The sequence below is a fragment of the Budorcas taxicolor genome, chromosome 7 (assembly GCF_023091745.1).
Source record: "Budorcas taxicolor isolate Tak-1 chromosome 7, Takin1.1, whole genome shotgun sequence".
Lineage (NCBI taxonomy): Eukaryota > Metazoa > Chordata > Mammalia > Artiodactyla > Bovidae > Budorcas > Budorcas taxicolor.
Genome location: NC_068916.1, coordinates 44,237,332 through 44,249,570, shown reverse-complemented (window position 1 = coordinate 44,249,570; position 12,239 = coordinate 44,237,332). Strand labels below are relative to the sequence as shown.

The 12,239-nt window shown below is 38.7% G+C and overlaps 1 protein-coding gene across 1 annotated transcript in view; it reads right to left on the bottom strand.

The window, feature by feature from the left end:
- The window catches only part of HSPA4 (heat shock protein family A (Hsp70) member 4), a 49,399-nt gene that overhangs the window by 15,220 nt on the left and 21,940 nt on the right, over positions 1 to 12,239 (bottom strand). Inside the window, exons 5-9 of the mRNA XM_052644343.1 lie at positions 9,384 to 9,483; positions 8,608 to 8,741; positions 5,653 to 5,897; positions 1,598 to 1,674; positions 240 to 391 (exon numbers count right to left, since the gene is read on the bottom strand). Of these exons, the coding sequence (XP_052500303.1) occupies positions 240 to 391; positions 1,598 to 1,674; positions 5,653 to 5,897; positions 8,608 to 8,741; positions 9,384 to 9,483 (708 nt within the window). The remainder of the gene's footprint in view (positions 1 to 239; positions 392 to 1,597; positions 1,675 to 5,652; positions 5,898 to 8,607; positions 8,742 to 9,383; positions 9,484 to 12,239) is intronic.

Genomic DNA, 12,239 nt, shown 5'->3' with positions numbered 1-12,239 from the left:
TCTAGTAGTATTTCAGGCCTACTTATGTTTCTAGTTAATTCTTTCATCTTATTACATGTTATATAGTACAAACAATTCCATTTATGAACGCCACCTCTAGCATCAATTTTAAAACTAATGTTTCAGAATCTTAGACTTTAAAATCAAGGAGCTAGTCTCAGACTAGCTGGATACATTAACCACTGCTGTACTGCTACAATGACCTATCAGTGGCTACCTGTGAAAGAAAGCAAGCTCACCTGCAATGCACAGCCTCGAGTAACAGCTTCATCGGCATTTAATGTCGTACTAATTTCTTTACCAAAAAATCTGCTGATCTTCTCTTTCACTGCAGGGATTCGTGTTGCACCACCAACTATCTCCACTGCATAAATATCTTCTTTCTTTAACTCTATTTAAAAACAATTAGAATAGACATTTAGATTAAAAGAGTCTTTCAATTCATGTTTTACAATGAAATAAAAGAGCAATATAACATTGTATCACCACAAAATAATTCACAAATATGTAGGAAAACCCATCACCACTCTTCATCCCCTCCACAGTAACATAGATACACACACAAAAGTGTGTGCCATTTGGAAGCAAGTAGTTATATTTTAATGCTCAAAATAATGAGGGCAGGGTGGCACAACAGTACTGGGATTTAAGAGATGAGGGTGAAGAATATCTAAAGTCCTATAGTGCCTAAGTCCTGCAATCTCAGACAGACTCACACAAATAAGTGTTAAAATACCAACAGTTAAGCTAGCCATAGAGAAAATAAAAGGGCTGACACAAAGTGGTTAAGGAAGTTCTGTCTGACCCAGCCTGACAGGCCTGTGTGGACTAAGACTAAATAGACCTCAGGACACAGTCTGAGAGTATCAGCCGAGGGACCTCAGGGCTCTGCTGGCTCAGATTGTAACACAGGTTCAGTCTCCTCATAACAGAAGGAAAGAGGCTACCACCAAAGGCTCTGCTGTCATTCATAAAACACCTCTTAATACTACTTGGTTTCCTGGTCACATTTTATACAACAATCTGTTCAGTAACAATCTGTTGAGAAGGGCTAATTAAAGAAATGGGCTGTACCAGTATGAAAGGAACATGCATCTGTCAAAATCCCTCCATTTTCATATCTGAGCCTATGTCAAGATCAGAGTACGAGAGTGGACTCTAGGAAAAGGTCTGTCAAAGATTTGGGAAACAACAGTAATATATTCCTAAATCAAACTTCTACCTTTTACCCTGAGATTAAATTAAGTATGTGGTTATCGTATCCTCCCCCTTCTTAGTCAACAAGATTCACTGACAGAAAGTCCTACAAAACTACCACAGCAACATTGCTTAAGATAATTTTTACCACCATGAAATACCTGAGACATTAAACCCATCTTTGAATCTGTCTGAATTATGTTTCCGGGGAAAACTATTAAGACTTTCCCAGACACTACTGGAGGTACTGCAGGGGGTAGATATTGGTAAAAAGAAGTTTAATATAGCATTGAAGTAGTTCATACAACGAACACTGGTAGAACTGGGGATGGGGGGGGGGGGGAGAGTTAACATTCTCCAAACAGCCCAAGATGAACAATTTAATCACAAAAATACTTACTGGCCTGTTCCAAAACACTACGAAGTGGTGGCTCCACTCTAGCTAAGAGATCATCACACATCTCCAGAAATTTGCCTCTATTAAAAAAAAAAAAAACAGGTCAAGTCACAGTCCGCTCTTGTATAGAATAAATACCTATAATCAAACAGACATAACAAGCGCTGGCAAAGATGCAGAGAAACTGGACCTCATATACATTCTTGGCAGGAATATAAAATGTTACAGCCACTTTGGAAGAGTTTAGCATTCCTCAACATATTAAACATGGTGCTCCCATATGACCCAGCAATGCCACTCTAGGTGTTTCTCCACAACTGAAAACATGTGACTACACGAAACTCCACACATGAATGGTCACACCAACATTATTCACAACAGGCAAAAAAGTGTGAAAAACCCTAATATCCATTAACTGTATTCAGCAAAAAGGGATGAAAATAATAAAAAGGACTGATAACACGCTGAAACCTCAATGAACTTTGAAAACATTATGCTAGGTAAAATAAAGCCAATCACAAAGACGACGTATTATATGACTGACACATTTATATGAAACTATCAGAACTAAATCCAAAGAGACAAAGATTAATGACTGCCTAGGGCTAAGGACAGGAAGAACAAATGGGGAAAGACAAGTTACTGGGTAAGGAGATATTGTTCCCTTTAATTAATGCTTTATTTTTTAGACTGGTTTTACGTTTACAGAGAAATAAACAGAAAGTAGAGAATTCCCATACACCTCTTACTCCCAACTCAGTTTCCCTATTAGCATCTTGCATTAATAAGATACATTTCTAACAACTGATGAGCCAATACCGATACATGGTAGTATAAATTAAGGTTCTACATAATTTGACAAATGGTGCAAGTATTCACCATTACCGTACTGTACTGAATAGTTTCACTACTCTAAAAATCTTTCATACTCTATTCATCCCTCCCTTCCACTGACCCTCTAACCATTGATCTTTTAATTGTCTCCAGTTTTCTCTCTTCTAGAATGTCATATTATCATCATATAGAATGTCATATACAATGTCAAATATTTCTAGAATGTCATATAGTAGGAATCATACAGCCTTTTTAGACTGACTACTATTGATTAGAAATATACATTTAAGATTTTCCCATGTCTTTTCACAGAATGATAGCTCATCTAGAGTTTCTTTATGAGGTGATGAAAATATTCTAAAACTTGGTTATGGTAATGGTTGCACAATTCTCTGAATACATTAAAACCCACTGAATTATAAATGTGTTAACTTTTACGAATTACATCTCAAAAAAAGAAAAACAGTAGAGGTATAGAATGCACCCACCAGAATGGTAAAAATTCAAGATCACTAATACCAATATTGATGAGGATGTGTAGCAACCAAAATCAAGTTTAAAATGACAGTTTTGCTCCTAATATCAAAAAAGTGAAAGAGTTAAAGAGTCCAGCAATAGGAGAAAACGTAAGTCTACAGTGTCATACTAGGCAGCAATACACAAGAACAGATGATATATGCAACAGCTAAGTCAGAGGTCCAAAGCCCGGGCAGTAGACCAGCACTGGTCCTTGGCCTGTTAGGAACCAGGCCACACAGCCGGAAGTGACTGGGGGGCAAGCTTCATCTGTATTTGCAGTCATTCCCCATCACTGGCATTACTACCTGAGCTCCACCTCCTGTCAGATCAGCAGCAGCGTAGTAAATGTAATGCTCTTGAATCATCCAGGACATTCCCATCTTCCCTACCCCCAACATCTGTGGGAAAATGGTCTTCCACGAAACCAGGCCCTGTTGCTGAAACAGCTGGGGACTGCTGAACTAAATGAATCTCAGTCTCATGCTGACCAAAGAAGTCTCACACAAAAGACGAAATACTGTATGATTTCACTCATCCTTCTAGAAAAGGTAAGCGTAATCTATGCCCCTCAGAATAAAAGACCTTATCAGTGGCTGCCCTGGAGGATGGAGGCCTGAGAAAACTTCTAAAATGATGGAGCAGTGGTTTGCAGGATGCACGCAACCGTCAAAACTCAGCAAATGACACTTAAAACTTGAGCATGTCTTTATGTAAAGTATACCAGAAACTACAAACATTAAACTCTGGTTAATATGCCTACTTAAAAGTGTCTAGAAAGATGGCTTTGAGATGCATCAAAAGATAAAACTGATGGGTAGGCAGAAGGACGGACAGACCAATGGGCAGGTGAAAAACCAAGCAGTTAACACTATCCGTAGAGCCGAAGCAGCGGCGAAGAGTGTTCACTGTGAAATTCTTCCACCTTTGCTGCATATTTGAAAACGTCCCTATAAAAACAGAAAGTTAAGTACACAGAGCATTCTAGAAAGACAGCAGTGGCAGTGGCAGAGGTCGTTCCTTTTTATAAAGTTTTACTGAAATTTAAATTCACATACAATAGAAATGACACAAAAAGTGTCATATTTAAAGTGCACAATTCAATGGCTTCTAGTATATTCAGAACTGTGCAAGCATCACCACTATCAATTTTAAAACATTACCATGACGCTAAAAGAGTATTTTTACCACTATTAACATTATTCTTCCAACTCCACCAAAACCCTAGCCTTAGGCAACCACTCATTTTGAACATTTCATATAAATAGTATTAGACAAAATGTAGTAATTTTAACTTATTTCTTTCCTCTAGCATAAACTTTTCAAGGTTCATTCATGCTATACTACACATCTATACAACAGTTTTTTAATTGCCAAAGAATATTCTATTATATGGACGTATCATATTTTGTTTATCAGTTGCATTTTATCTAGTTTATCAGTTGATGGGAATCTGGGCTGTTTCCATTTGCGGGGTATTATAAATAGTGCTGTTATGAACATTTGTGTATAAATTTTTGTGTAAATATGTTTTCAGTTCTCTTGGATATAAACCTAAGAGCGGAAATGCTGAATCATATGGTAACTCAGTATTTTACTCATTTTTACGTGAAATAAGTATTTCTGAGCTTTTAGGAGGGAAGTGAGCACTTCCACTAGAGACGCACTGGACACACTGAAAATAGTTTGGTGATTCCACAAAAATCTAAGTATATAATTACCACATGACCAAACAATTCCACTCCTGGTTACATACCCAAAAGAACTGAAAACAAGATACTCAAACAACTTGTGGTGAATGTTTATAAAGCACTCATCACAAAAGCTAAAAGGTGGAAACACAGATGTCCAGTAATTGATGAATGGATAAATAAAATGTAATATTCCCACACAAATGGAATATTACTTAAAAACATTAAGTTAAAGAAGCCAGACACAAAAGAAGCCAAACATATAGTGTAGGATTCCACCTAATACATTATACAAACACAAGAAAGCTACAGTTTAATGAAAAAAAAAATGAAAACCATCACTTCAAGTAGAAGAAAAAGGTGACTACAATCTGGTTACTAGGCACAGTAATCTAATTCTGGCAGACTGGAAGCAATTCTGATGCCCATCTCAATATTCTGAGCATGGCTCAGGCCACACTTTCCCAAACACTCCGTTAAGTCTTCTTTCAATTCTACCAGTAAGTAGAGTTCACGTCCTGAAAAACATCCAAGCAACCTGACCTGGCAACGGAAACATTCTGGGTGTTTCTGAGGATAATCCTGAAACATCAAATTACCCAGAATTCTTATCATGTTCTACAAAGAGACCTGTTGTCTCAAGTGATACTGAATTACTCAAAAACACAATTTCTGAATCAATGACTAAAGCAAATTCCATATAATTCTGCATTAAAGCACTCTGTCCTGAATTTATGAAAACTAATGACTCACGTTTAACACAGGCACATGTCAAAGAACTGCCAATTTCTTGGAACATTCAATTAACCAATTAACCAGAACAAACCAATTAGTTGAATTTATTTGAATAATCAAACCCAACCTTCACATTAAAGGCAAGATCCTGAATGGCCTCTAATTTTTACCAACAAAATCTGAAGTTGTAACAGTCATGATAACTTCAACAATTAGATAATTAAGGCTAATATACAGAAACACCCACAGTTCAGTTTACTGGCAAAATATTAATATGGTTACCTATTCATAGTTCCAGAAACATCAACATCATTCATAAAACATTCGATGCTCAAAGGAAGGTCTGAAGCATTTGCGCTCATCAATTTCTTGAGTTTCTCACACTCCTGAGACAGTCGTAATAATGCACGGATTTTGGACTTTATGTCTAGCTTGTATTTCTTTCCAAATTCTTCACAAAAATGATTTACTAGCACCTCATCAAATTTTCTGCCTCCCAGTGTTGTGTCAAATGCAGTGGCCAGAACCTTTGGGAAAAGATGATAATTAGTTAAAAAACTAACCAATTTAAAATTTTATCATGACATATATTTAACTGGTAAACTGTAATAAAAAGGTGGTAAGGGACATTAAGGTCGAAACAAGACAACGTGCATATGTCACTTAAACAAGGTTACAACCACTATGAAATGAGACATCATAACCCTCAATTTACAGATCTAGACAGATCAATCTATAGGTCACAAAGATATTAATGGTAGAAGTAGAATTCAAAACCCAATCTCAATTTCAAAACCTATGCCTTCCCCACTATACCAATCTGGCTCCAAACAATAATTATAATCCAAGAGCCAATACACTAACATGTCATATACAGTTCTAGTCTTATCTCTACCACAAAACTGCAAATAACACCAAAGGCTTATTTAGATCCACGCAATTTACCACCAGAAAATATGCTAAAGCCTTAACTCACAGTAATCTGTTTCTATTCAACATAGAAGACTACAATTAGGTTGGGTTATCCTTTTCTAAATCTCTAAAGGAAAGCAGAAGCAAACTAGATCTAATCAGATTCAATAATAGAAAACTGGCTAAGTAAGTAATGTCCAACATCCTCAAAACCATTTCTTCAAAGAATGTTAAATAGCCTCAGGAATTTTTTCTTAGTGAGTGATCTCATGAAAGAAAGAAAAAAGAAAAACACAGAACTGAGTACAGTTCTGTGTAATTCCAATTTTGTTTTCATAAATGACTAGAATGAAATATATTAAACTGCAGTAAGATCATGAATGCCTTTCCTTCATATATATATGTTTCCAAATTTGGCATGATTCTAGAGTAAGTATTTTGATAGTTAAACTGTAATTGGAAAAGTGACAAGTGACAGCTGATAGTGAAGCAAATACTAACACACATCACTCTGACTCAAAGACAAGGCTAAATTATAGCCAATACCTGCTGTCTAAAAAGGTGAGAGTCTAAACTGGGATTTAGAAATAATCCTATTATGGATAAAAGTAAAGCTTAAACTCTGAGAATAACACTTGGTCCATCATTTGTATCTGTAAAAATCATGATCCTCTTATTTCCCAACCATCCCCAAGAGCTGCTTTATATTTAAAAAAAAAAAAGGGAACAAATCAGAATATAAAGCAGAAGCAAGTCCATTTTTCAAAGAAACAAAGGACTGTAACGAAGAGAAACTCAAAATACCCTTCAAATCTAACAAATATTTATTCTGGGATAGGTAGTTCCATTGGACCAACCCCCAAGTTGGGGGAGCAGAAAGCCAATTTAGAGCCGGCAGCAAAAACCCTGATACAGAACCCAAGTATTAAAGGAAATATGCAGATTATCCTTGGTTTTTAAGTACATTCTAGATAAAATCACCAAGCTAGAAAACTGATTTTATGTACCGAGGAACTAGCAAATACTATCAAATCTGACTGTGACCCACAGACACAGGAAACAAACTTATGGTTACCAAGGTTAACCACAGGAGGTGAGGGGGAGGGATAAATTAGGAAGATGGGATTAACACTACTATAAATAAACTAGAGAACCAATAAGGAGCTACTGTATAGCACAGGAAACTACACTCAGTATTTTGCAATTCTGTAATTTTCCCTATAAGGAAAAAAGAATCTGAAAAAGAATTTATCAATATATGTACAAGTGAATCACTATGCTGTAATACCTGAAATTAACACAACATTGTAATAAATCAACTACACTTCAATTAAAGTTTTTTTAACTCACTGAACACCTAAAATCTGTACCTTTCACTCTACATAAATTTTATTTTAATAAAGAGACTAATATAGGAAGTGTAATATACATACTAAAAAAGCTTTTTTAAACTGTGACCAGCATCACCCTCCGGTCCCTCTTTGCCATTAACATTACTAGACTTCTCTGTGTACAAAACTGCTTTCTCCAGAGCTCTATCATCTCTAGACATCTAGAGTAGAACTCCTAGGCTGGTTTCTTTTGACCAGACACGTTCTAGTCACTCCACCCTGTTCCCAGAACATTCAAAACCTTAAGAGAATACCTTTATCATCCCTTAATCCTCGCTGTAAGACATCTGAAGGGACTATACGTTAAAGACTCCCCCTAGTAACCCTGCAAAGCAAGCATTATTTTCCCCACATTACAGACAAAAAAAAAACAGGCTCAGGAATCTAAGGACTTTTTCCTCAAGTTCTATGCTCTTTGCTTCATTATCTTGTCAACACCTCAAAAATTACTTTGGGCCTCCAACTTCCACCCCACCCCTACACAACTAATTTCTAGTTCAGATGGCTCATACCAAGTTTCCACTAGTGAAACAAACTTCTTTGAGATATACTTATTTATGGCTGAGGCGGGCCATCACCGCTCTCTCTAGCGGCCTTCCTTTAGCTGCAGGGGCTTCTCGTGCTGCAGAGCACAGGCTCCAGGTATACGAGATGCAGTACTCGTGGCGCACAGGCTCGACAGTCGCAGCCCAAGTGCTCCAGAGCACAGGGTCAAAAGTTGTGGCACACAGGCTTCACTGCTCAGCAGCACGTGCCATCTTCCTGGACCAGAGAGCAAACCCATATCCCCTGCATTGGCAGGACGATTCTTACCCACCGGACCACCAGGGAAGCCCCGAAACACAGCTCCATAACCAACTACTTTAAGTTGCCTCTCATGAATTCCTAATTATCATACATCTGTAATGCAGTCTCCTGGGAAAAACATACTTACTTTAAGTTTTCCTCTATTAAATGCACATACAGAAACTTGATAAGAAGAATGCCCCATGTCTACAAAAACTACATTTCTTGGTTTCTCTTCTAAGGCAGGAAGATCTTGTTTATAGATTCCATATGCAAGAGCAACTACACAATAATACAAAAATAAACATAACGTTATCATTTTAGTAGTAAAATTAAAATTCATTTACATAGGAAAAATATATTTACAGCTACAAAAAAAGATTCAAAATCCTTATAAGCTCTGCATGGTTTATTCACGAATAACACTGACTTCAAAGAGATATACGTTGACATCCATTTCACTTTGGCTTCCTTAATGTTTCCAACTTCCAGTTCTAGCAACTGTGGCAATTTTTTCCAAAACCACTTTCTCCCACTTTTCCAAACATTTTCCCCCATATTCCCTTGTGCCATCTCTCAACATTCCCATATATTCTGCCTCCTGAGATCTTGCTTTATAAACCCCAGCCCTCTGACTCTATCAGCCCACAAGTTGGGAGAAAAACCTAATATTTAAACCAAAGCAATGCTCCAAACACGTAATAAATGCACTTCCTTTCCAAAAAAGCATGCAATTACATATCGAAGTGCTATGAAGATACAGAAAAAGTACTTGTCAAGTAAACTCTTCATATGTGACAGAGTACCCCAAAATACTGGTAAGGGCTCCAAGTAAAATATGGAATAAGAAACCCTAGGGTTTTAAGGTTTCACAACCTTTGAGATTGAGCAAGTAAAAAAAAATTTCAGTTAACAGTCACTCACCTGCAGTAGTTTCATTCATTAATCGCAGACAATTGAGACCAGCAATCTGTGTTGCATCCATCACTGATCGTCTTTCTGCATCAGTATAGAAACAAGGAACCTATGAAAGAATTTTTAAATTTACCATTATGGAGATTCCTGATTTAAAATATACCTGTCAAAAAAACAGTAAAATCCAGAAATGCCCTCGAACAGCTACAGCTATTTACTCTGTATATTATCAAGGAGATCTTTCAAACCAGTACAGCTTATCTGGGCTATTCTATAGTCTTGGGACAAATGCACAGCCATCTAGAAAATAAAGTAAAGTTGTATCCCTACTAAACACCAAATACCAAAATATATCTCAAACCAAAGATGTAAATGTTTTTTAAAAATCATGAGTATCAGAATAAAAGGGAATCTTTACTGTCAAAGAAAGAAGGGGAAAAAAAAGAAGGGATTTTCTAAATATAACACAAAACCCAAAAGAACCAGCAGGTCAAGATGAGCATCCTCTGGTGGCCAGTGCTGGGTCCCAAGATGTGGCTGGGAAATCAGGGGCACTGGGGCCAAGGGCAACAGCAAGCAGGACGGCTCGCTACCTCTCACTCGCCTGGCAGCAACAACAGCGGGCATCAGCGAGGCCCATGGGAGTGGGGGCACAGCCCGGTGTGTGGGACACTCAGCTGGACCCTGGTTCACTCAACCTGCATGATGCTTTTCTTGCTCTGGAAGCTGAGACCTTTGTGCACTTGCTGGGTGTTTTGTGCACTACTGGCCCCATGTGATTACAGCCAGGCTCCAAGCTTCTCCTGGCTAAACATGTTTGTGCCCTTCTTCACTGCTCACAAGCTTGGCACCTACTTCCCCACTATCATCTCCATGCACCTCTTCCAGGACAGAGAGAAGTGGCTGGCTGTGCTCAGCCTTTTCTGCTGCTGCTGCTAAGCTGCTTCAGTCGTGTCCGACTCTGTGCGACCCCGTCCCTGGGATTCTCCAGACAAGAACACTGGAGTGGGTTGCCATTTCCTTCTCCAATGCATGAAAGTGAAAAATGAAAGTGAAGTCGCTCAGTCGTGTCCGACTCGGAGCGACCCCATGGACTGCAGCCTACCAGGCTCCTCCAATCCATGGGATTTTCTAGGCAAGAGTACTGGTGTGGCTTGCCATTGCCTTCTCCTCAGCCTTTTCTGGGTATACACAATTCAAGTTCAAGATGATATTGTGCCAGAAGCTGGTAGAGCAGACTTAGGAGCTCTGATTTGGCCTGATCATGTCTCACATCTTCATTCTCCTGAAGTTGCTCATGAGATGCACCTGCTGAGGCAACTAGCCTTGCAGAGGATAAGCCGGACCCCAGGCTGAGGTCGTTCCTCATACTTCCACCATACCACTGAAGAAGCCTGGGCCTCAAAGTCAGCTTGTACCCTGCCCAGTGCCCACTTTTCTCTATACCTATCATGTCTAAAATTATTCCCTCAGCAGGGATACAAAGAGCAGCCTTGATCCTTAAAATGCATTCCCTCTTATTTCACGCTTTGCATAGCTAATCCTGAATTCAGATCCTAGTAAAAGCCCCAGGCCAGACAGTCCTGACCTCCTCTGACAGTTGAAAACTGCACGTAAGTAAAATCGTCTGATGATCTCTGAGTATTTTCATGGATCTGGGAAAGGACTCGTTGTACAAAGGCTGCTAAGCTGGAATCAGTGTTTCCCCTGGCCAGCAGAGCCAACCTGTGAGTTCTCTGTTCCATCCCCTGAGACGAGACTTCCTTGACACTCGATCTCTTTTTAAAAAAGTATAAACTAGCTTGTGAATCCTCCCCTTATCGTCATTCCAACCCAGCCACAGTATGCTGAGTAACCATGATTGGGACCCTATCTGGAGTCCTGTCGCCTAAGAAAAAAGAACTTTTCACTTGCTTTCAAGGCACTACTTGGCTTCCAATCTCAGGAGACTGCAGTGCCATGACTCTTCCACCACCTTGTGGCCAGCACTGTTAGCACACCTAAGACAGATTTAGGACCAGACAGATCTTTTCAAGAAAACTGGAGACACCAAGAGAACATTTGATGCAAAGATGGGCACAATAAAGGAGAGAAACGGCAAGGACCTAACAAAAGTAGAACAGATTAAGAAGAGGTGGCAAGAATACACAGAAGTGTACAGAAAAGGTCTTAATGACCTGGATAACCACGATGGCATGATCACTCACCTAGAGCCAGACAGCCTGGAATATGAAGTTAAGTGAACCTTAGGAAGCATTACAACGAACAAAGCTAGTGGAGTGATGGAATTCCAGTTAAGCTATTTCTAATTCCACAACAGGATGCTGTTAAAGTGCTGCACTCAATACACCAGCAAATTTGGAAAACTCAGCAGTGGCCACAGGACTGAAAAAGGTCAGTTTTCATTCCAATCCCAAAGAAGGGCAATGCCAAAGAATCTTTAAACCACCATACAATTGTGCTCATTTCACATGCTAGCAAGGTCATGCTCAAAATCCTTCAAACTAGGCTTCAACAATACATGAACCAAGAACTTCCAGAGGTACAACCAGGATTTAGAAAAGACAAAGGAACCAGAGATCAAATTGCCAGTATCCACGGGATCACAGATAAAGCAATGGAATTTCAGAAAAACATCTACTACTGCTTCACTGATTACACTAAAGCCTTGGACTGTGTGGATCACAACAAACTGTCCAAAAAAAGAGATGGAAATACTAGACCACCTTACCTGTCTCCTCAGAAATCTGTATGCACGTCAAGAAGCAATAGTTAGAACCAGACATGGAACAACAGACTGGTTCAAAACTGAGAAAGAAGTACATCAAGGCTGTATATTGTCTCTCTGCTTATTTAACTTATATG